This window comes from Nelumbo lutea, chromosome 4 (genome assembly GCF_056320005.1).
Source record: "Nelumbo lutea isolate HS-2025 chromosome 4, American lotus-T2T, whole genome shotgun sequence".
Lineage (NCBI taxonomy): Eukaryota > Viridiplantae > Streptophyta > Magnoliopsida > Proteales > Nelumbonaceae > Nelumbo > Nelumbo lutea.
The window spans coordinates 35,805,746-35,829,655 of record NC_142687.1 but is presented as its reverse complement, the minus strand read 5'-3'; the positions used below and the strand labels follow the sequence as shown (position 1 = coordinate 35,829,655).

Genomic DNA, 23,910 nt, shown 5'->3' with positions numbered 1-23,910 from the left:
ACAATGAACCCTTTTTTCCTTTCCATTCAAGATGACACCACTGTTACAAACTTAGATGGCTTTGCGCCATTGTTATTAGGTAGATGTGATTGAATATAGAAAGGGAACAAATTAAATCCTGTGCATCCGTGCTTCAGAGGTTGGAGCGCTCTGGTTTGCATTTGGTTTCAGCCGAAATGAAAATACACAATCAGACAGACAGATATGAGTGCCCTTATCTTCAAAAAATGATAAGAAATACCTCATAAAATTGGAAACGTACCCTGTGAATCATAAGACTGGTTCAGACATCTTTCATTTGAGGATTTCAACTTCACCTGGATAATCATTGAATTCAAAATTTCTAATTTGGTCATCGACAATTGAACCAGAACCACCCAGCCTGGAAATTGGACACTTTGAAACGGACGGTTGGATACAATTGCAGATTTTACATCTTTTCATACACATTAATTTCAAATGCCCAAAAATAAATATTTTATTTGAACTAGACAGTAGCATTGTCAAGTTTAGTTTGTTTCTTAACCTTCAATGAATCAATGTTATCTTTTAATTTTTTTTTTATTGTAATTAGTTATCTTTGGTCAACTGACATAACAGGCTGGTATTGAAGTGTTGAACAGCATGAACCAATAGTTGCCATATCTTAAAATTGACCTATTTATTTATTTATGCCATTAAGCATTTTTAATTGTAAATCAGTCTGGTTAAGCTGTCCATCAACACCTCCATGGCTCCATACACAGAACTGACTAGGTTAAGCGTACAATGGTGGAGCCTGTGGCTTGTCATGAAAACTAGGGCAATTTCTACCAGGGTCGTTATATCCTTGAAAGTGAGACAAAAGATGGAGACAGGAAAGCAGAAATGTCACTGAGATTGCCCCTCCCTTTACCCTGATGCTGGATGAAATGAAAGGCAAGAAAGCAATGGGCCAATGGTATGGCCCCTGCAATGTCTCGCAAGTCGCAACTTTTTCTGCAAGACTGTCAGGTGCGGACCGATAAAAAACGGCATACGTATCTTGCCCACGAGCCGTGTGTTTGTTTTTTTGAGTGGAAATGGAATGACTGTAGATTCCTGCCTGTGGTCCATGAGAAATGCTCAGAAACACAGCAGATGATGTCAAGAATGCCTCATGCTGATGTCAACCAAAAGAAGGAACAGAAAGAAGAAAAAGAATTGGGATTAGAAAAATTTTCTTACAAGAAGTTACAGAAGTAAGGCATTAGTAAATTATCCACTACATTTATGTATTTCCTAAATTTTCTTACATTAAAAGTTACAGAAGTCATTGCCAAAAACAGAAAGTTACAGAAGAACAAAGATGTAACCGTAAGTACATAAAAACACTGTATTAGCCGTATCATGGGGTAGAGTCGGTAGACAGAACAGGAGTCTACCAAGGGTATATAAATAAGATGCATGCTGCGTGCCACTCGAGGAAAAGCTTTTCACCCCTCTCTTGCTTGGCTGAGGGTTGTGTAAACATCTGAGCTGAATATTTTCTTTTGATGAATATTGAAGTACGACCACTGCTCACATGAAATCTTGACAAACGGTAGATGATAAAAATCATATCATGGCCTTACCACATATACAAAATGAAGGATAATCAAAATGATACAAACTTTACAAGGCTCAGAACCATTATGACAGATTCTGGGCTAACTTTGGATGAGTTGCTGCATAAATGGAAGAGTTGGGATCAGTCTTCAAGTGGGAAAGAAGATGCTGCAAATCTGGTCGTAAGGCCTCCATTGTTTTTCCACAGAGAGTCAAGATATCTACTTTAGGCTTACTATTACTCTGTACTGGTCCTCCCTGCCCTTCATATAGGACAGCATGATGGCTGAGAAACACAATCAGGCTAAATACGTTACTCACAATGCCACTGACTGAAGGACTAAAAAGGAATGTCAAACAGAAGATACAGAGTAGATGACATGCAACAGGCACTTACAGGAAGTCGATAAGATCTGCTATTTCTGATGCTTCGGTAGGAGTGGATGGTTGTGTGTTCTTCCCAAATACATCCGCCATTGCATGGAATAACAGAGCTAAGGTCTGCCACATAGGCAATAAGATGGTAATGTTATCGTAATGAGAAAAGAAAATGTAAGAGTAATTAGATATGCGTATAATTCAAGAAAACTAAATAAGTAGACAACAAAGTTAATAATGCACGCAGTTACCAGGAATGAGCAAAAGAAGGATTAGGGACTTCAAGTTTACTAATAACATTACTTTAACTGATTACCGTTCCAGTTTGAAGTTATAAAGAATTTTCAGTCACTGAAAGATAAACATGTTTAATTAGAATAGTAGCTACAATCTAAGGCGTGCTACTCATAACTGAACAATCTGGGAGCTACAAATAAGAGATGATTGCGTTAAGGTTACATTTGTAGAATCATGTTTTCTTATCCATGAGAAGACCAACTATACTTCTTTCATGAATGGAAATAGCAGAGAAATACAAAGAGCTAAATTGATTAATTGATTGCACTGCTGTCTTCAGGCTGCAGGTTCAATAAAGCCTACCTCTTATGGAAAAAGAAGAAACATTTAGGGATGAATTTATACCTTCACGAAGGGTTGTTTAGCACAGGAAAGTCTTGGGAGCAGTGGGCCCATTATGCGGAACACAATTCTCAACATTGCAACAGATGTTAGTGGTCTAAGGTTCTTAATGATTGCATGTGTCCCTTCCAGCCACTCCAGTGGAAGGTTACTGAAGAAAGCATGGAGAAGTGCAACTATATTACCTGATGAGAAAAAAAGGTACACAGTATTGTCAGAGTTGCACCTTGTAAGCAAGTGCAGGTAAAAACATGAAAAGTTGCTCAACTAAACAACTGCTCATAAGAATAAGAAATGAGACAAAGGAATGAATATTTCCGTTCAGGAATAAAATAAGATTGGGTCCAATAGGAGCAGTTACATGTTTTTATCATGTTATAACGTAAATTACTTAAACTTCCCCTGTAGTTTCTCACAACTGCTCAGTGTTTTAAAAGGCGTAGGAGGCGTACACTGCCTCCAGGCAAGGTGCTCCCAAAACGCCCTGAGGCGTATGCCAGAGGCGTTGACACCTCTGAAGAGGCGTACTCCTCTTGCGCCTTTTTCATGAGGCATGCTAGAGGCGTACGCCTCATGCACATCTGATATAAAAAGACAGAAGAAAAAAAGGAAAGGAATGGAAAGGAAAAGAAAGGGAAGGGAAGGGAAAGAAAAAGAAAGAGAAGGAAAAAGAAAAGGGAAGGGAAGGGAAGGGAAGAAAAGATAAGGGGAAAGAAAGTGGTTTGCCCCCTACCCCTTCGGCTGGGGGGCTTTGCCCCTCTGACCCCCCTGCTCCCTTTTCGATGCAGCCAAATTTTTTTTTTTTTTTTTTTTTTTGAGTTAGGGGGGGTCTTGCTCCGCTTCGACAAGACCCCCACTTTCAACTAATATTATGCATCTTTATTCTTCTTAATATAAAAGGTTTTTATCAAAAATAAAGAAAAAATGAGATCCCCCCTTCCTCTTCATCCTCCTCTTGAGGCGGCTTACGCCTCACGCCTTTAGGTAGTGGAACGCCTCCATGTTTTAAAACATTGCAACTGCTCCAACCTTGAATTTTGACCTCTCCTAAAACCTATGTCTACATTTCAGATAAATCATACAAATTGGCCCCTTTCGTTAGTTTCACATTGAGATATTAACAGAAAAAGATGATTTCATGATTTTAAACACAAAAATTTCTAATCTTGCCCAAGGATAAGAATATTGAAATATTCGTTGATGGAATAAGTACAAAAATATCAATGAAACAAAAAATAAAACAACTACTGGAAATTTCTTCAAGCAAAGCCACTTTCATATTCTGATCTGATCTCTAATTGTTTTGTTTTTACATTGATATTTTTGTACTTTTATTATTTTTGTTCTTACTATGCCTAAATGGAGATACAAGAGTAACTTTGTAATTTGACACCAGACAGGACAAGCTTTAGTTGCTGCCATTATTCATATTCTTCAGATCTGATCGCAAACTACTAAAATCAGGTCCTTAGGATGACTTGGTTACTAATTATAAAAAAAAAGTAATAATTATCAAGAAAAGGCTATGCCTAGGTTACAGGAACCAAGGATAAGTCATCACTGGCTCCACTGGTTCAGGCATGCCATGTTAGTGTTAAGGAAAATGCCAAAGATGACCTTGATCACAGAATTTGTTCTAGGGAAAATGCTGCTGCTATGTCCCGACTTTTGTCATCTTTGACTCCCAAAATCTATAGAACTGTTCAACACTTTCCTACAAATTTTAAGATTTGGGAGAACATCAAATACTTAAGGACAGTGTAAGAATAATGAAAGGGTTTACCGATTGACACAGGATTTGGCAACCCTAATGCAAGGAGATGTGTTTGTTGCTACCTAATTTGCTACTATAGAATGTCTTTGGGAAAGAAACGACCATCATTTGGTGATTGATTGAGATAGTGTTAATGATAAGGAAAAACATGACAAGCAAGTGGAAGAAGGTAGAGCTTTTAAATTGTTTGCAAGCCTAGATCCGGTTCATGAGAGATGCAGGTAGATACACCCATTCACCCTATTAAACAATCAGCATTTGTTTCCTCTGCATCAAAAACAGGAAAGGGTGTTGATAAGAGAATATCTAAGTGAATACATTGTGTAGGGCAGTATTGCAAACATGTTGAGCAGCACAGAATTTTTGAGTTCCTAGCAGGGCTCAACTCTGATTAGGATTTCACACGACAACACATGTTGAGTAATGATATATTTGATTAATAGTATTGTTTCTTCTCGGTTCTTCCATGTGAGCAAGCCAGAAATATTCCTTGGTCAAGTCTTTTAGCCTCATATCTTTCTCAATTAAATATCCTTCCTCTTCTTTTTAGGTAGGAGAATAACCAAGCAAAATTCTATGAATAAGATCTGGTTTGGACTTTCTAGGATCCTTGATAGTGATGATGATTTCTAGCCCAACATTCCAGGCTGGGCCTAGGCCCAACACCTTAGGCCCGACCCACAATAAAAAGTCCAAACCAGATCTTATTCATAAAATTTTGCTTGGTTATTCTCCTACCTAAAAAGGATAGGAGGAAGGCTCTTTAACTGAGAAAGATATGAGGCTAAAAGACTGGCCAAGGAGGAACATTTCTGCCTAGCTCACATGGCAGAAATTGCCTGGAGGCAGATAAGAAACAATACTTTTAATCAAATATATCATTACTCAACATGTGTTGCCATGTGAACTGTGAAGTCCTAATCATAGTTGATCCCCCGCTAGGAACTCAAAAATTCTTTGCTTCTCAACATGTTTACAATACTGCCCTCCATCTAGAGAGTTTCTCCAAACCAATGCCTCCAGGTGATCAATTTCTTCCCAAAGAGACGATGAAGAACAATAAGTTGCTACCAACTTCTTGCCTTGTTTGAGATTACTAACCTCTCCATGAACTCGGTAAACCCCTAGCAGTTTTATGAGTCTATGAGTAAGTCATAGTAATTCCTGGCAATGTGACGCTACATTGATCCAACAAGCCATGACATAACCATTATATTCTCCTTTTTCCATCTAGGAAGACTTCATCTGAGAAAGGTTTCTTCTCACTCCTAGTGAAATGTCCCATCTTCCTATGACCTCCAAAATGCATTCCTGTAAATTGCAACCATTCCAAGAAGTCGCTTACATCTAATCTCACAATGGTTAGCTGGATATCAGGCCCATCACTGCTCCAAAAAATATATCCAATCATAGCCTTCTACCCTTGACTTCCAACCATCATCCATCATCAAAAAAAAAAATCCGAAAGAAGTCCAACACCAAATCGACAATCACATAAAGGTGTGGCTAGGAAGGTGGAGAAAATTATGAGAGGTTTTCTATAGGAGACAGATGAAGGGAAGAGAGATGACTTGATCAAATGGGATACTATAAGCAAAGCTAAAGAATATGGGGGGTTAGGGATTGGGAGGGTGGGGCAGAAGAATTTGGCTCTACTAGGAAAGAGTGGTGGACATTCCCTTAGGAGAAGAAGCTATGGCATAATTTGGTGGAAAATATTCATGGATTGAAGAATAACAGTGACCGGTATGCTTAATTATCTATTGAAGATGATCAAGACTGCTATCAGTCTTGGAATTTCAGGTTCGAACAGAAGAGAAAGTGAAGAAGAAAGAGGAGAAAGATTAGTGAGAGAGCAGTAGAACATAGGTTTGAAAGGAAGAACAGATTCTGAATCATCTGCCCCCGCCACTTCAACTTAATATTTATATGTTATGCTAGTTACAGGAAAGGACACATCTGCCCTTGGTGTTTACATCATAACACATAACAATATAAAACTGAAAAGTAAATAACAACTCGAATAACAGAACTAGAATAACAGAAAAACATAACAATAGACTAGGTACATTCTACCCTACGGATAGAGTGGCCCCACAATCAGTTTCTCTACACTCCCCCTCAAGTTGGGAGTAAATGTTTATCATTCCCAACTTGGATAGATCCGCTTCTAGCTTCTTTCTTGATACGGCTTTAGTGAGGATATCTGCTAGTTGCATACTGGAAGTGATGTAAGGGAGGCATACTTCTTGAGATGAGACCCTCTCTCTTACAAAATGCCGATCAACTTCAATGTGTTTGGTTCTGTCATACTGCATTGGATTATGTGCTATATTAATGGCTGCTTGATTATCACAATACAGCATCAGAGGCTTCTCATACTCAATACCCAACTCCTCAAGTAGAGATCTTAGCCATAGGATTTCAGCCACTCCGTTGGCCATGGACCTGTATTCTGCTTCAGCACTAGACCGGGAGACAACACTCTGTTTCTTACTTCTCCAGGAGACAAGGTTTCCTCCCACAAGGGCACAATATCCTGAGGTAGACCGTCTGTCATCAACACTCCCAGTGCAATCGGCATCCGTATAAACCTCCACCTTCATGTGGTTATTGTTCTTGAACAGTATTCCTCTACCCGTGCATCTCTTCAAGTATGCTAGTATTCTTTCTACTGCTAGAAGGTGCGTGGTTCTAGGAGAATGCATGTACTAACTGACAACACTAACTGCATAACTGATATCTGGCCGAGGGAGGCACAAATATAGGAGCCTGGAACATAACCTTGTCTTCAAGCAGCTCTCCACTCTCTGCACTAATCCCGTGGCTCTGTTCAATGGGTGTATCTGCAGGTTTGACACCCAGCTTTCCAGTTTCAACCAACAGATCTAAAACATATTTCCTCTGTGAGACAAAGATCCCCTGTTTAGATCTAGCAACCTCAATACCCAAAAAATACCGTAGTGGACCCAGATCTTTCACTTCAAACTCTTGATGAAGGAGCTGTTTGAGGGACTCAATCTCATGGCTGTCATTTCTTGTTACCACAATATCATCAACATATACTGCAAGTAGTGTCAGTGAAGACTCCACCCTCTTGATAAATAGTGTATGATCTGACTGAGCCTGAACAAAACCGAACTTCCCAAGAGCTAGTCTGAATTTGTCGAACGAAACTCTAGGTGACTGCTTCAAACCATACAATGCCTTATTGAGCCGACAGACCTTCTTACCTGTCTCTGTATCATAGTATCCAGGAGGCAACCGCATGTAAACCTCTTCCTACAAGTCCCCATTCAGGAAGGCATTTTTAACATCCATTTGGTACAAAGGCCAAGTGTGGCTTGCTGCAAGAGATAATAGAACCCGAATGGTGGTCATCTTGGCTACTGGGGCAAATGTCTCCAAGTAATCTATGCCATAAGTTTGAGTGAACCCTTTTGCAACTAGCCGAGCTTTGTACCTCTCAATGGAACCAACCGCATTGTGCTTTACAGTAAATACCCATCTGCATCCAACTGGTTTCTTTCCTTTGGGCAAGTCAACTAGCTCCCAGGTATTATTTTTCAACAGGGCATCCATTTCAACTTGCATTGCACCTCTCCACTCTGGGACTGATAGGGCCTCTTGCACTGTTCTTGGAATAGGAACATTGGAAATGGAACTAAGGTAGGACCTGTAGGTAGGAGATAGGCGACCATAGGATAAAAAATGGGAAATACAGTGGGCTGTAGATGTGGTACAATGTCGTTTCCCTTTACGGATTGCAATCGGAAGATCAAGGTCATCTGTAGGAGGTGAAATGGTAACAATAGAAGAAGTCTCTGTGGGTCCTGGGACTGTAATGCCTGGACCTGGAGCCGCAGATGAGATTGGAGCTGGCCTGGACTGCTGATGATCGGGATCAACCTGCTTGCACCACCTGTGATAAACCCTCAACTCCTGATCCCTCTGACCACCCTCACCATTGCAGCTCCCCCTCAACTCTTGATCCCTCTGGCCACCCTCACCATTGCAGCTCCCATCACCCAATGGAATAGGTAAAGGAACTACCTCACTCTCATTGCTCTCCCCCTGAAGACATGGACCTAAACCCCTACTCTCACTGCTCTCCCCTTGAAGACAAGGACTTAAACCCCTACTCTCACTGCTCTCCCCCTGAGGAGAAACTCAAGGATAATAGGGTGTCTCCTCAAAGAAAGTGACATCCATGGAGACGAACTTCCTCCCTAAGACAGGATCATAGCAGCAATACCCCTTTTGAGTTCATGCATAACCAAGGAAAATGCATTTGGAGGCTGTTGGAATAATGTTAGAATAACTTAGTTGTAGTTCTTAGGGCCTGTTTGTCTAATTAAAGTGTTCTTTTATTTCGTTTTTTATTTCTGTTATGTCTACTATTGTACTCAGGGGCACAAGGGTCTTTAAGTCTGAGTGAACCCTTTTGCAACTAGCCGAGCTTTGTACCTCTCAATGGAACCAACCGCATTGTGCTTTACAGTAAATACCCATCTGCATCCAACTGGTTTCTTTCCTTTGGGCAAGTCAACTAGCTCCCAGGTATTATTTTTCAATAGGGCATCCATTTCAACTTGCATTGCACCTCTCCACTCCGGGATTGATAGGGCCTCTTGCACTGTTCTTGGAATAGGAACATTGGAAATGGAACTAAGGTAGGACCTGTAGGTAGGAGATAGGCGACCATAGGATAAAAAATGGGAAATACAGTGGGTTGTAGATGTGGTACAATGTCATTTCCCTTTACGGACTGCAATCGGAAGATCAAGGTCATCTGTAGGAGGTGAAATGGTAACAATAGAAGAAGTCTCTGTGGGTCCTGGGACTGTAATGCCTAGACCTGGAGCCGCAGATGAGATTGGAGCTGGCCTGGACTGCTGATGATTGGGATCAACCTGCCTGCACCGCCTATGATAAACCCTCAACACCTGATCCCTCTGATCACCCTCACCATTGCAGCTTCCCCTCAACTCTTGATCCCTCTGGCCACCCTTACCATTGCAGCTCGCATCACCCAATGGAATAGGTAAAGGAACTACCCCACTCTCATTGCTCTCCCCCTGAAGACATGGACCTAAACCCCTACTCTCACTGCTCTCCCCCTGAAGACAAGGACTTAAACCCCTACTCTCACTGCTCTCCCCCTGAGGAGAAACTCGAGGATAATAGGGTGTCTCCTCAAAGAAAGTGACATCCATGGAGACGAACTTCCTCCCTGAGACAGGATCATAGCAGCAATACCCCTTTGGAGTTCGTGCATAACCAAGGAAAATGCATTTGGAGGCTGTTGGAATAATGTTAGAATAACTTAGTTGTAGTTCTTAGGGCCTGTTTGTCTAATTAAAGTGTTTTTTATTTCGTTTTTTATTTCTGTTATGTCTATTATTGTACTCAGGGGCACAAGGGTCTTTTCCCTTGTTATTTCTGTCGCCCTATATATATTAAATAAACACTGGCGCCGCCAGTACTATTGCATTGCAAACTCTCTCTTTTCTTTTCTCCTCTTCTCTTCTCTTCTCTTCTCTCCTCTTTCACCTATCTCTGGCCGGCTACACTGCCAAGATGGTATCAGAGCAGGAATACTAATTAAAAGAGAGCAAACCGATCAACCCTACTGTCAAGAGAAGATCGATCAACCCTACTACAGGCTAGCAGAAAGGAAATCTGATTCTGGACTACAGGATAGCTACGACTGGTACAGTTCTTCCTCTATTTTTCTCCTTGATCATGGGCCGAGTGAAAACCCTATGAATCTGGGGCGGCTGAATGCTATCAAACCTGTGTAACCCTAGTTGTCTTGGATCGTGTGATCCTGTTGATGTGTTAAGACAACTGTAGGTCAATGCTGACCTGTCTTCTCAATGGTTTGAGTTGACTATAAGCAAGAAGGATCTCTCCTACTGATTAGTGGCTGTTAGCCATTCTAGAATTCTGATAGGCAGGTCTGAAACTGCCGAATATTACCTCAGTTTTGTCCAGAATTTGGTACGGTTTGTGCACAATCTGGTTGGTAAACCCTAGTGTGTGGGTGTGAACTGAGTGGAGCATTGCTTTGTGGAGTAAGGAGGGGTACTAAATCCGGTGTGTGGGACTAAGTAACTGCTTGACCATGTCAACTGAGAATTCTGCTACTTCAGAAATCTCAGGGAGCCACAATGGAGTGAGTGGGGGAATGGATATGAGCTTTCCCATGGCTGTCATTCCCTTTGATGGTCTGAATTACCTTGAGTGGTCTAGGGGGATAAAACTCTACATCACTGCTAGGGGGCGAATAGGATACATCAATGGGAGAGTAAAGGAACCGAAGTATGGAAGTGTTGAGCATGATAGGTGGGACCAAGAGAACAGTATGGTGATGTCTTGTCTCTTGGTTTCAATGCTGCCACAAGTAAGGAAGACCTTTATGTGGGGTGAAACTGCTTGTGAGATATGGGAACAAGCGAAGTCCACTTATTCAGAACAGAGACACTATGCCGAGATATATCAACTACAAGCAGAATCTTCTACTTGCAAGCAGGGGGAGAGGTGTCTCTCGATGTACTATTCTGATTTGACATCAATATGGAAAGAACTTGATCACTATCAGAATGTGAATTGGAAGGGTGATGAAGATGCAAAAGCCTATTAGTCACTTGTATCACAGCAACGCGTGTTTGCCTTTCTCCTAGGGCTGAATCAGTCATATGAGTCCATTAGGGTACAGATCTTGGGTAGTAAAGACTTGCCATCAATCCAGGATGTGTATGACTTGGTGCAGTCAGAAGAAAGCAGAAGTGTGATGAATGGTGTAGAAGGGGGGTCAGTTGCCCTAGCGGTCCGGGGAAATTCAGATACAAATGTCGGAGGTGGTTTTAAAAGGGGTGACACTCAGAAAAAAACAGAAGATAAAAGCAAGCTTTGGTGCACTCACTGCCAGAAGACATGACACACTAAAAATACATGCTGGGATCTCCATGGAAAACCTAAATGGGCACAGGATTTGGGTAAGAAGTTAGCACCGGATCAGGGCAAGAAACCAGGCCAACAGAATCAAAGAAGGTATAATTCAGCTAATCTAGCATCGATAGAGACTAGTCCTTCCGTAACTCAGGAGAGACACCCCGGTTCTGACCCTAAGGAAGATATTATCAATTCCTTCTGTGAACATTTGGAATTGTGTGGTAGGACTCTCCGCCAGGTGGATTCTGGGCCTACTCCTACCTCATTTGCGTCTACATCAGGTAATGCCACAGCCTTCCATGTGTCATCTCATACTACTGATTCACCTTGGATTATTGACTCCGGAGCCTCAAATCACATGACCGGTAAGTCAAATTTGTTCCAGACATATAACCTTCTCTCTAGGAGAGATAAGGTAAGACTGGCTGATGGTTCTTTTTCTACCATAGCTGGCTGAGGCACCATATCTCTCCCACTTGGCCTTACTCTTCCAAATGTCCTGCATGTTCCGAAATTACCTATTAATTTGTTGTCCATTAGTAGTATTACTCACTCTTTGAACTGCTCAGTCACTTTTTTTCCGTCTTCATGTGTGTTTCAGGATTTGACCTCGGGGAAGACGATTGGTAGAGGAAGCATGGTGGATGGTCTCTACGTGTTGGAGAATAATGTTGGTCTAGTGGCGACTAAGTCCACAAGTTCGGCGAGTGAGAGTCATGCCTATTTATGGCATAGTCGTTTAGGTCATCTTTCTTTTGAGTCGTTAAAAGTTATGTTCCCAAATATTTTTGAGTCCTTGTCAGTGAGTCAGTTACAGTGTCAAACTTGTCAGTTGAGTAAGCATTGTAGAAGCTCTTTACCTTTAAGAAATAAAAGATCTGATTCCATTTCATATTGTTTATTCTGATGTTTGGGGCCCTGTTACTCTACCTACTGCGGCTGGTTATAAGTATTTTGTTACGTTGATTGATGATTATTCTCGATACACTTGGGTTTATCCTATGCGATCTCGAGATGAAGTGCTACAAATTGTGAAAGATTTCCAACGCATGGTGTTCACTCAGTTCCAAACGGAAATTCATATTTTCCAGTCGGACAATGCAAAGGAATATTTCCATAGTGATCTCACAAAGTTCTTTGCTTCGAGTGGGTCACTTCAGCGAAGCTCTTGTGCCAGGACACCCCAACAAAATGGTGTGGCTGAACGAAAAAATCGTCATCTACTCGAAGTTGCTCGTGGCTTGCTGATTCATATGAATGTGCCGAAACAGTTCTGGATGGATGCAGTATTGTGTGCGACATACATCATCAATCGCATGCCCTCTCGGGTACTAGAGTATAAGGCCCCACATCAGTTCTTGTTCCCTACAGCCCCGCTGTCCACCATTCTGATGCGTGTCTTTGGGTGTCGTTGTTTTGTCCACAACCTATCACCTACTCGTGGTAAACTTGACCCCCGGGCTATTCCTTGTGTTTTTCTTGGTTACCCCTCATCTCAAAAGGGGTATCATTACTATGATCCCATTGCCTGTAAGTACTATGTTTCCATTGATGTCTCATTCTTTGAGAGTCAACCGTTCTTCTCGGTTTCTCCTCAGGGGGAGAGTAGGGTTGAGGAGAAACAGGCGACGACTCAGATTCAACTACCTCCTTTACCCGATCCTCCTCTGTTCCGGGTTTTCCATCGTCGTCATAAGAGCCAACAGAGTTCAAGAGCCGTGGAGCCGGACACTATGCAACCAACATCATCGGATTCACCCGAGGCAGATCCGTCTCATCAGCCAGGTACACTTGCTCCCATTGCTACTTTACATGTTGATTCACATGTCCCCAATGATCTAAATATTCCTATTGCTAAGAGAAAGGGTGTTAGATCTTGTACCACTAATCATCCTATCTCTAACTTTGTGTCCTATGAGCATGTTTCACCCTCGTACCGTGCCTTCCTCTCCTCTGTGGACATTGTTCCCATCCCTAAGACCGTGGCAGAAGCTTTGTCAAAACCTGAATGGACAAATGCAATGCAGGAAGAAATTGATGCCTTACATAAAAATGGTACGTGGGAGTTGGTAGATCTTCTTGAGGGGAAGGAACCAGTGGGGTGCAAGTGGGTGTTCATAGTGAAACACAAAGCTGATGGAACTATTGAAAGGTACAAGGCTAGACTGGTAGCAAGAGGCTTCACACAAGTATATGGAGGAGTGGACTATGCAGAGACTTTGGCCCCTGTAACGAAGATGAACTCCATCTGGATTCTCCTTTCCTTGGCAGCAAATCTTGACTGGGATCTTCACCAATTGGACATCAAGAATGCCTTCTTGAATAGTGACTTGGAAGAGGAGGTGTACATGACCCAACCCCCAGGGTTCTGTGCCAATCAGATCATACCTTGTTTGTAAAAAGAGATGAAGGTAAAATTGCAGCACTTAATGTGTATGTGGATGACATAGTGATCACAGGAGATTGGGAAGCTGAAATCCAGAGACAAAAAATTCTTAGCCACTAAATTTGAGGTGAAGGTTCTAGGCCCCTTACGATACTTCCTTGGAATTGAAGTTGTCCGCTCTCACAAGGGCATCTTTATTTCCCAACGGAAGTATGTACTAGATCTACTAGAAGATACAGGCAAGTTGGGGGTAAAACCATCTAATTCACCTATTGAACCTAATCACCATCTGGGAGATAGTCAGGGAGAGTTTTTGAAAGATGTAAAGATGTTCCAGAGACTGGTGGGGAGACTTCTGTATTTGTCTATGACCAGGCCTGATATTGCCTATGCAGTGGGTGTCCTTAGTCAATTCATGCACAGCCCGATGACAACTCACTTTGACGCTGCAAAGAGGATCTTGAGATATCTCAAGAAGTTTACTGGGGCTGGTTTGTTGTTCCAGAAACACAGTCACTTAAAAGTGGAAGTATATACTGATGCAGATTGGGCAGGAGCAGTCAATGACCGAAAGTCCACCAGTGGTTATTGTGCTTTTGTAGGAGAAAACCTTGTCACATGGAGAAGCAAAAAACAAAGTGTGGTGGCTAGATCCAGTGCTGAAGCAGAATATAGAGCGATGGCTCATGGGGTTGCGGAAATCATGTGGATAAGAAATCTGTTAGGTGAACTGGGTTTTGCAGTAAACAATCCTACTTCACTCTACTCTGACAATAAAGCAGCCATCAATATTGTTGTTAATCCAGTTCTGCATGATAGGACAAAACACATTGAAGTGGACAAACATTTTATCAGAGAGAAACTTGAAAGTGGAGAAGTGTGCACACCATATGTCAACTCGGAAGAGCAACTTGCAGATATCTTCACCAAAGGTCTTCATCATGTGCGGCACAAAGATTTGTGTGACAAGTTGGGCATGATTGACATCTATGCTCCAACTTGAGGGGGAGTGTTGGAATAATGTTAGAATAACTTAGTTGTAGTTTTTAGGGCCTGTTTGTCTAATTAAAGTGTTTTTTTATTTCGTTTTTTATTTTTGTTATGTCTGTTATTGTACTCAGGGGGACAAGGGTCTTTTCCCTTGTTATTTCTATCGCCCTATATATATTAAATAAACACTGGCGCCGCCAGTACTATTGCATTGCAAACTCTCTTTTCTTTTCTCTTCTCTTCTCTCCTCTTTCACCTATCTCTGGCCAGCTACACTGCCAAGAGAGGCCTTGGGTTCAAACTTGGAGTGATGGGGTCCGAGAAGCTGAACAAAGTAGGTACAACCGAATGTCTTAAGGGGAATAGAAAACAACTCCTCATGTGGGTATAGAAGGGAAAAAAGGAGATCGCAAATCAAGAACCCAGGAAGGAATCTGATTAATAAGATACCTCAGTGAGGATAGCATCACCCCAGAATCGAGTAGGGACATTGGAGGTAAACATAAGACTTCTAGCCACCTCCAAGATGTGCCTATTCTTCCTTTCTACAACCCCATTCTGCTGAGGTGTATGAGGGCAAGAGCTCTGATGGATAACCCCATGAATAAGAAGGTAAGATGCCAATGACTTAGCAAAGTACTCCTTTGCATTATCAGATCTAAGAACTTTAATCTTGGCATCAAACTGGGTTAGGATCATTTGGTGAAAGTTTTGAGTCAGAGCGGGAACCTCATCTCGTGAACGCATAAGATAAACCCAAGAAAATCGAGTATGGTCATCAACAAATAACAAAAAATATTTGTACCCACCCACAGAAGGAATGTGATATGGCCCCCAAGCATCCGTATGCACAATATCAAAAGGACGATTACTCCTTTTATTACTCAATGAATAAGAGTTTCTACAATGTTTAGCAAACTCACAACTTTCACATTGCAACTGGGACAACTCAACAGACTCAAACAAAGCAGGAAACAGACTCTTTAAGGACCGAAAAGACAAATGACCCAATCGGTTATGCCAAAGCATAACCGAACTCACACTCTGGGAAACAAGTGACCTCTTACCCACTGACTCTTCCCGACGAGAACTCTCCCCGAGCAGATAGATCCCATTCGTCTCACGGCCAGTCTCAATCACCTTCGTCTTCAGGTCCTGAAAAACACACCGGTCAGGGAAGAAAGTTACTGAGCAGTTCATGTGTTTGGTAATACTACTGACTGAAAGGAGGTTAGTATCAAGCTTAGGAACATGTAAGACAGAAGACAAGGAGATCGTATCTGATAACTTAATGTCCCCCTTCCCAAAAATAGGAACCAGGGAGCCATCAGCAATAGATACTCTATCCCACCAGATGACAAATGGTAAGAGGTAAACAGTGAAGGCAAGCTAGTCATGTGGTCGGATGCACCTGAATCTATTACCCAACAAGGTTCAGTAGTACTTGGAGCTGAGGCATGGTAGGCTGAAGCTAGAGTATCTGAATTTACAGTTGTAATCTGACCACCCATCTCAGAAACACTACCATAACTGATGCTCCCAATGCTGCCTTCTGCCTGACTTTTAAACTCCATCTCGGTCAAGTCTTAAAACAACACTTGGACTACCAATCACAACCAAAAACAGTATAGGCCTGATCTGTATTCACAGTGTATGTGCACAACTGGGATAACTCTGATCTGAAATCAACTAACAAACACAACAGTGGCTGTCCATAGAGCTCTAACCCCTTTAAGAGAGTTCGGAAATCCCAAAATACTCTGAAAAACAGCTTAGAAGAAGGTCTGATTTGCCTTTGCAGAATTGGGGTTTAATCAGTCCTTAAAGTGATCAATTCAGTTGCACAATCTAATCAGTACTGTATAGATAGACTTGCAGTAGGGTTAATATGAAACCCTGGAATCTGATCAATGCCAACAATAAACTTGAGGACAGCTCTAGGTAAATCACAAGGTTCAGTCCAGCACTAGGGCTTGCTGCAAGATCACTTTCAAACTCTAGTGCAGAAAGAAACAAGGCTGAGACAGTTTGGTGTAAACCAGTAGGGTTTTAATCACAGCAGAACAGTAGGGTTTGCTGTAAAACCCAAGTGAATCGAAGTGTAAAACAGTAGGGTTTTACTTACAGCAGAACAGTAGGGTTTGCTGTAAAACCCTAGTGAATCGAAGAGATGAAAACCTAGAATGGTTCAGCCTTCCTCTCCAGATAGGTCCAACCTATCTTTTCTTAGAAAAGTAAATGACTAACAAGAAGAGAATTGTTCGCTGCCTTCTAGGGTTACCTGAACCCTAGTCTTCTCTGATCCTTCCTGACCACCAATACTCTGCAACCATAACAAAACTTCCAACAGCTGCTAGCACTTCTGGCGATCTCCAAGAATCAGTCTGCGAACTCCACCTTTTCAGCTTCTAGTCCTAGGAGATTCTCATGTGGTCGGCTGGTATTAGACTCACATAAGAAACCCTAACTTTGCTTTGATACCATGAAGATGATCAAGACTGCTATCAGTCTTGGAATTTCAGGTTCGAACAGAAGAGAAAGTGAAGAAGAAGGAGGAGAAAGATTAGTGAGAGAGCAGTAGAACACAGGTTTGAAAGGAAGGACAGATTCTGAATCATCTGCCGCCGCCACTTCAACTTAATATTTATATGTTATGCTAGTTACAGGAAAGGACACATCTGCCTTTGGTGTTTACATCATAACACTTAACAATATAAAACTGAAAAGTAAATAACAACTCGAATAAAAGAACTAGAATAACAGAAAAAACATAACAAATAGACTAGGTACATTCTACCCTACGGATAGAGTGACCCCACAGCTGTGGGGCCCACATCAGTTTCTCTACATCTGTGAAGGCTACACTTGCATATCCTTGGAAGGCAATCCACAATCTTCTTCTCATTTTCCTCTCTTTTTTCAGGTTTATGAAAAATGGCCATTACCCAATGTTGGTCCCAACTATCTGGGGTATTGGGAAGGGTAAACCAGATATGATCTTAACCTTTGGCATTTTTCAACACAAAGTGACCGCTCTCAGATTGGTATGATGTATATTTAGGGAATAAAATTTTGTTTTCGGAAATATTTGTGGGTGGGAATCTTCTCTTAAAAATCAATTCCCCTCTATATTCAATCATTCATCCTTTAAGAATGAGCCAATGTCTATATTTATTGTGCCATCCTCTTCTCCAAATTGGTTTAGTTGGAGCTTGGGTTGCAGAAGGGGGATTTGGGATTCCGAGCTTACCCATGTTATTAACCTCTTCCAAGTGTTGGGGAGAGATTTTGTAAACCCCGTAAAGCCAGATAGTAAGGTGTGATTGTGTGAACTCCATGCCCATCCTCTTCTCCAAGGTTTTATCCCCCCCCCCCCCCATCCTCTCCAATCCCTACCGAGAATTCAAGCTTTCTACTAGGAAGTGGTTCATAAGAGCATTAACACAATGGGTTTTTACAAAAGAGGCCCTATTGGTGTGCTTATCCCCTAATTGGTGTGTTCTGTGTAGTACCAATGATGAAAAAAAAAAAAAAAACTATCATTTACTTAATCTTTTATTCATTTGTTGCTGGTATTTGGGAATGGATTCTTTCTCTGTTTGGTTGCAGATGGGTTCTTCTGACTTGTCTAGTAGACCTGTTTTCTCCAGCAACAAGTAGGAGGGGAGGAGCAATGTAGTGGTGCACAAGGGTAGCTATTTTGTGGACTGGGAAGAGAGGAACACAAAAACACAAAGAAGAAGCAAGCAGGCAGTAGTTGAATGTGTTTAATATTAGAGCTGTATATTGGATAAAAATCTTTGGAGATTTTCAATTGATAAAATTGTAATAAAATGGGGGAAGGTGGCTGTTTCATCATCTCAAATGACTAAGGTAATTAGGAGGTAGCATAGGAAATCCAGGACCTTCAAGGGTGGGAGGAGTGTGATATGGTCCGGAAATCTCACACACAAGTTACAGCCACTCAGCAAGGATACACAGCTCAAAATGAGAAGAAACTGGTATTCATTCAATGGAGAGTGATAACAGTGGTCAGTTCTTCAAGAGACCGCCGGCTCTCCCAAACACTCAAAATGTTTCTCACCGCCCCCCTCCCCCTATCCAGAAACTCCCTATATAATATTCCCCCCTGACATCATAACTCCCTCCCTCCAGAAACATTCCCTCCTGACATCCTAACTAATTCCCTCCAGAAATATTCCCTCCTGATATCATAGCTAACTCCCCATATAATATTCCCCCCTGATAATCATAACTAACTCCCTCTAGCAATGCCCAGCTGGCATATCTAAACATTTCCCTCAACCGACTGCTGACCTGGCTTGCACTGCCCTTTTCTTCTCCTAGCATATGTGAGGATAATTGGTGGCCTATCAGAGTGCTAAGGGATGAAGAAGGAATTGTAAAAGCAATGTATTTAGGGTCAATTGGTCAAGGAAATTCTATAAGGGCTGAACTATTGACAGTTTTGCAACAGGTCCAACAAGCAAGTGAGATGAATGTTGGGTAACTAGCCATAGGAGACTCTAAGGTGATAATTAGCTGGTTGAAGAATGGGGAAAAAGCTTTATGGACATTTGTGAATGAGAAAAAGAAATATTGATGGCTGACAAGAAACATGAAGGTGAAAGTTCAAAGGTTTTGGGAAAAGCTGTAAATATGTATATTGAGGATAGTGTAGCTATGCTCTCGTCTTGTACAATAAGATGTATACTTTCTGTTTATATTAATAAAATTGAATGTTCTTTTGTTGCTGACGAAAACAATATATGAATACATCTTTAGAAATCTATTGGTTTTATTACATCATCGAAGATAATAGATGAGTTCCTGATTTAACAGCTGAAATCCTAAGCATAATGGACATGACATCTTTAAAATGCCATCAGCTTTATTAGATCATCTAGCACAATGGAAGAGTTCCTGAGTTAATAGATTAAACCTTAGGCATCATTGGCATCTATCAGTAAATAGCTAGGAAGTGCAAAAGAGTACCTATAGCTGTTGAGGTGCTGTCTTGAGCAGCCCATGTTGGATCCAGTAAAGCATAGCCAACAGCGGAATCGAGTTCTCGAAGTGGTCTTTTCCCATCGGTAAGCCACCAAGACTCTTTAATTATACGTGCTGACTCTAAATAAAGTTGATTATGAAAGTCTGGAGGTAGCTGAGCCAATAGAAGACCACAAGCTTGGATTAATAAGCATGATAATTGTTGGCATGTATAGCCACTTTTTGAAACAAAATTGGAATAATTTAATCCTGATGCTGTGGTAGCTGATCTGCTTGTGCTCAGGGAATCTGTGCTTCCACCCGAGGGCGAAGTTGGAAGAACAGAACTTTGCCCAACTCCACTTGATGATCCTTGAAGACAATTGCTGGATTGAATTAACGTTGGTTGAACATGCATGATTATTTGAAGCAGTGATGATACTATCTGTGAAGCTGGTCCTGGAAGTGAGAGGATTTCAATAGCTGCTGTTTCAAGAACAAGCTGGGTGTATGTGCCAGGATCCTGATTCTGATAGAATGCCTTCTGGCCCTCAGACGCATTTGTTGGACCAGATTGAGATGATGCAAGTGGCTTGTTATGTGGAACACGGCTAGAATTATTTGAAGCATCTCCTAATGATCCAGATCTAGATTTACTAGTTAAAGGAGGTATAACATTGTTCACAATACCCATTAACAGTGTTGCAAAATAGTCAAGAGGTGGGCACATAACAGGATTTGATGAACTAATATGCTGAGGAAATGACTCAGAGAAGGGGATCTGAAACAAAGTAGTGCATATGAAGAAGTTAGTGGAGAAAAGAAAGATCATGCAAAAATCTAAATAGGAATAGTAGCAGTACCTTGGATAGATCAAGTACATGCAATATTCTTACAATAAGCTTGTTCGGCAAATGACTATAGAAGTATGCAAGGATATCACGAACAAATGTAAACCTTAACGGATGGTAAGCTAGAAGTGTTGAGTATATTGCTAGAACTCTATCAGCTGTATCTGTAGCATCATTTTCAATTAGTCTGTAAATAATTAAGGGAATAACTGGAAGCAAACGTGCAGCAATGTCATCAAAGAAGGTTGGGTACCTGCAAGGGCAATCCAACAGTTATTAAAGAAGCATTTGCTATGTGAGTGGACACAATAATAAACAAAATGTAACTTTTCCTCTAAACAAATAAAGAATCTAAAAATAATCTGAACTGAATTGAATTAAGAAAAAAGAAGAGGGGAAGAAAGGTTGAAGAGAATGAAAGATGGAGAAATATCACCAAATCGTGGGGTTGTTGTACAGCCATAATATCTTATATATTAACTGCAATAAAGAAATCAGGAATTCACAAATATGCCCCTGGTGGGGTGGCAGCAATAAACTATAAGAAATGAAGGCTTTAGCCAAATGTCTTCTTGAAATATGCCCCTAATATTTTACTAGGTACTTGTTATGGGCCCAGGCGTAGGATCTCATCACGGGTCGGTCCACGGGGAGAACCTCTAGTTTCCCCTTGCCCCTCCCTTTGTGTGCTGACCCTATCGTGGCGACCTAAGGGGTGATTTGTCCAAGAGATCACCCTAACTCTCCTTTACTCTTCTCTTTGACTGAAATTTTGGATGCCTTTATTCAATAATAGTGGCTCCTTAAATAGGAGATTACAAGAGTCCTGCTCTTAGGGAGACTCCTTGCTGAATAGGGAGACCTCCAACTCTATCTTGATAAGATAAGACTGATAAGATAAGTCTCTCTTAATCCTAATCTAATAAGATAAGATAATCTCTCTTAATCCTAATCTAATAAGATAAGTCTCTCTTAATCCTAATCTAATAAGATAAGATAATCTAATCTAATCTACAGATAAGAATAACAAGATAGTCTAATCTAATATGCTGAATGGCTAAGACTGTTGCTGCCGAATTGGATAGGATGAGAACACCGGATCATTGCTGCTGCTGCTCCCAATACGCGTCCACATCATTACTCCCCTCTTGGACTATGAACTTGTCCTCAAGCTCGAATTCAGGATGGGTGTCGGGAAACACCGTCAAAGGAATCCCGGATAGGTGGAATGACTTTGCCCTCCTGGATCGGGTTCCAATGAAGAGGGTTCATCCTCATCTTCCTCTTGTTTCACCAGGAGGCAGAAAAGTCTCTTGCACTACTAAGTAGAGTTCATCGCAATTAAAACATTGTCCCCTTGCCCTACGTTCCGCCATCTCAGCCCTGGACAAGTGCTTAATAGGGGGTGCAACGATGCTGCTCCCCACACGAGATGCTGGTCTGGAATTGTTGCTCGTTTGTGGCTTCCGTTCTTGGTTGGCTGCTGAATATGGAGCCATTCCGAGTGGTTCTGGGGATGCCCATGCTGATGGAGGCCGCCCCATACTGAAGGTTCCGCGGCTGAGTTGCAGTTTGCATTCGAAGGCGCGAGCGATATTCATGGTTGTAACCAGGTTGGGGGGATTATGCATTTCCACGTCCACCCGCAGGGATTCTGCTAACCCAACAGTGAACATGTCTACCTACTGGTCCGATCGCACTGAAGATGCCCTCGCGAGGAGAGTCTGGAACTGGAACTGGTATTCTGCCACCGTGTCGGTTTGTTTAAGGTCTTGCCTAAGGGGTTGCTTGTCAGTGGGGGCCCAAATCTAAGAAGGCAGTAGGACTTGAACTGGGTCCAGTTGAGCCCAGGTTCTTCCTGTTCTAATCGATAGAACCAGAGTTGCACTTCCTCTGTTAAGTGAAAGGTGGCTAGGCTTACCTTATCCCAGTCATCTGTCCGTTGATTTCGAAAAAACTGCTCGCACTGGTATAGCCAGCCCAAGGGATCTCCGTTGCCGTTGTATGACGGGAATTCTAACCTGTTGTACTTGGGGATGACTATGGCCCCCTAGTTGCCGAACTGCTGTTCACCAGAAGACTCTGGTAGATCTGGTCGGCGGCCACTAGTGGCTATCATCCCTTCTGTGTTCCTCTCTTTGCTAGAAAGGAATAACTTCATTAGATGCCGTAGCTCCCTAACTTTGTCCTTGATTTCCCATACTTCCGAGCTGGTCTCCATGAGCCGGTGCTCGAGTTCGTGGACCCTGGACGACAGCTGCTCCAGATCACCCATGACGCCTTGCTCTGATACCAAATTGTTATGGGCCCGAGCGTAGGATCTCGCCACGGGTCGGTCCACGGGGAGAACCTCTAATTTCCCCTTGCCCCTCCCTTTGCGTGCTGACCCTATCGTGGCGACCTAAGGGGTGATTTGTCCAAGAGACCACCCTAACTCTCCTTTACTCTTCTCTTTGACTGAAATTTTGGATGCCTTTATTCAATAATAGTGGCTCCTTAAATAGGAGATTACAAGTCATGCTCTTAGGGAGACTCCTTGCTGAATGGGGAGACCTCCAACTCTATCTTGATAAGATAAGACTGATAAGATAAGATAAGTCTCTCTTAATCCTAATCTAATAAGATAAGATAATCTCTCTTAACCCTAATCTAATAAGATAAGTCTCTCTTAATCTTAATCTAATAAGATAAGATAATCTAATCTACTAACTTAATAAGATAAGAATAACAAGATAGTCTAATCTAATAAGCTGAATGGATAAGACTGTTGCTGCCAAATTGGATAGGATGAGAACACCGGATCATTGCTGCTGCTGCTCCCAATACGCGTCCACATCAGTACTCCTGTTTGTTGTCAAAGTTGATTCTAACAAAATGTCTTCTTGAAATCTTTGTACATGGGAGTCCAATCAATGATCAAGGTAAGATTCTTGAAGTGATCTTAAAATCGGTTCTTTTTCCATATACCCAACAATGTGGAAAATGAGGCAGTCCTCCATTAGATAAATTCTTCAAGGATTATCAACTCATGGGCTTCCAATCATGTAACTTTCATCTGGCCCATGTTATCCTTTTTTTCTTCATACTACTTGATTTTTGGTAAAAGAATAAGATGAAAAACCTTCTTCAATCATCACCATAGATCACTATCAATAGTTTCAGCATGTTCATCCATGAAGAGAGCCTACTACAATATTGGTTTTTGACTTGAAGAAATCTGATTATATTTTAACATTATGAATATTAGTAACACAATTGGAGTTCTGCATTCATGTCCACAATTCAACAATTTTAATGCTGTAAAATTATGCCAATTGTACATCATTTTCTTTGATGCATCCTCTATTGAGTCCTTGGCACTATTTAATGACAACATTGAT

General features: G+C 41.6%; 1 protein-coding gene across 1 annotated transcript in view; it reads right to left on the bottom strand.

Moving 5' to 3' along the window:
* Positions 1-1,161: 1,161 nt before the first annotated feature.
* The window catches only part of LOC148855185 (mediator of RNA polymerase II transcription subunit), a 119,688-nt gene continuing 96,939 nt past the window's right edge, over positions 1,162-23,910 (bottom strand). The window contains exons 17-21 of the mRNA XM_088981882.1: positions 20,543-20,783; positions 19,686-20,460; positions 2,587-2,768; positions 1,964-2,067; positions 1,162-1,852 (exon numbers count right to left, since the gene is read on the bottom strand). Coding sequence (XP_088838008.1) covers positions 1,651-1,852; positions 1,964-2,067; positions 2,587-2,768; positions 19,686-20,460; positions 20,543-20,783 — 1,504 coding nt within the window. The 3' untranslated portion in view covers positions 1,162-1,650. The remainder of the gene's footprint in view (positions 1,853-1,963; positions 2,068-2,586; positions 2,769-19,685; positions 20,461-20,542; positions 20,784-23,910) is intronic.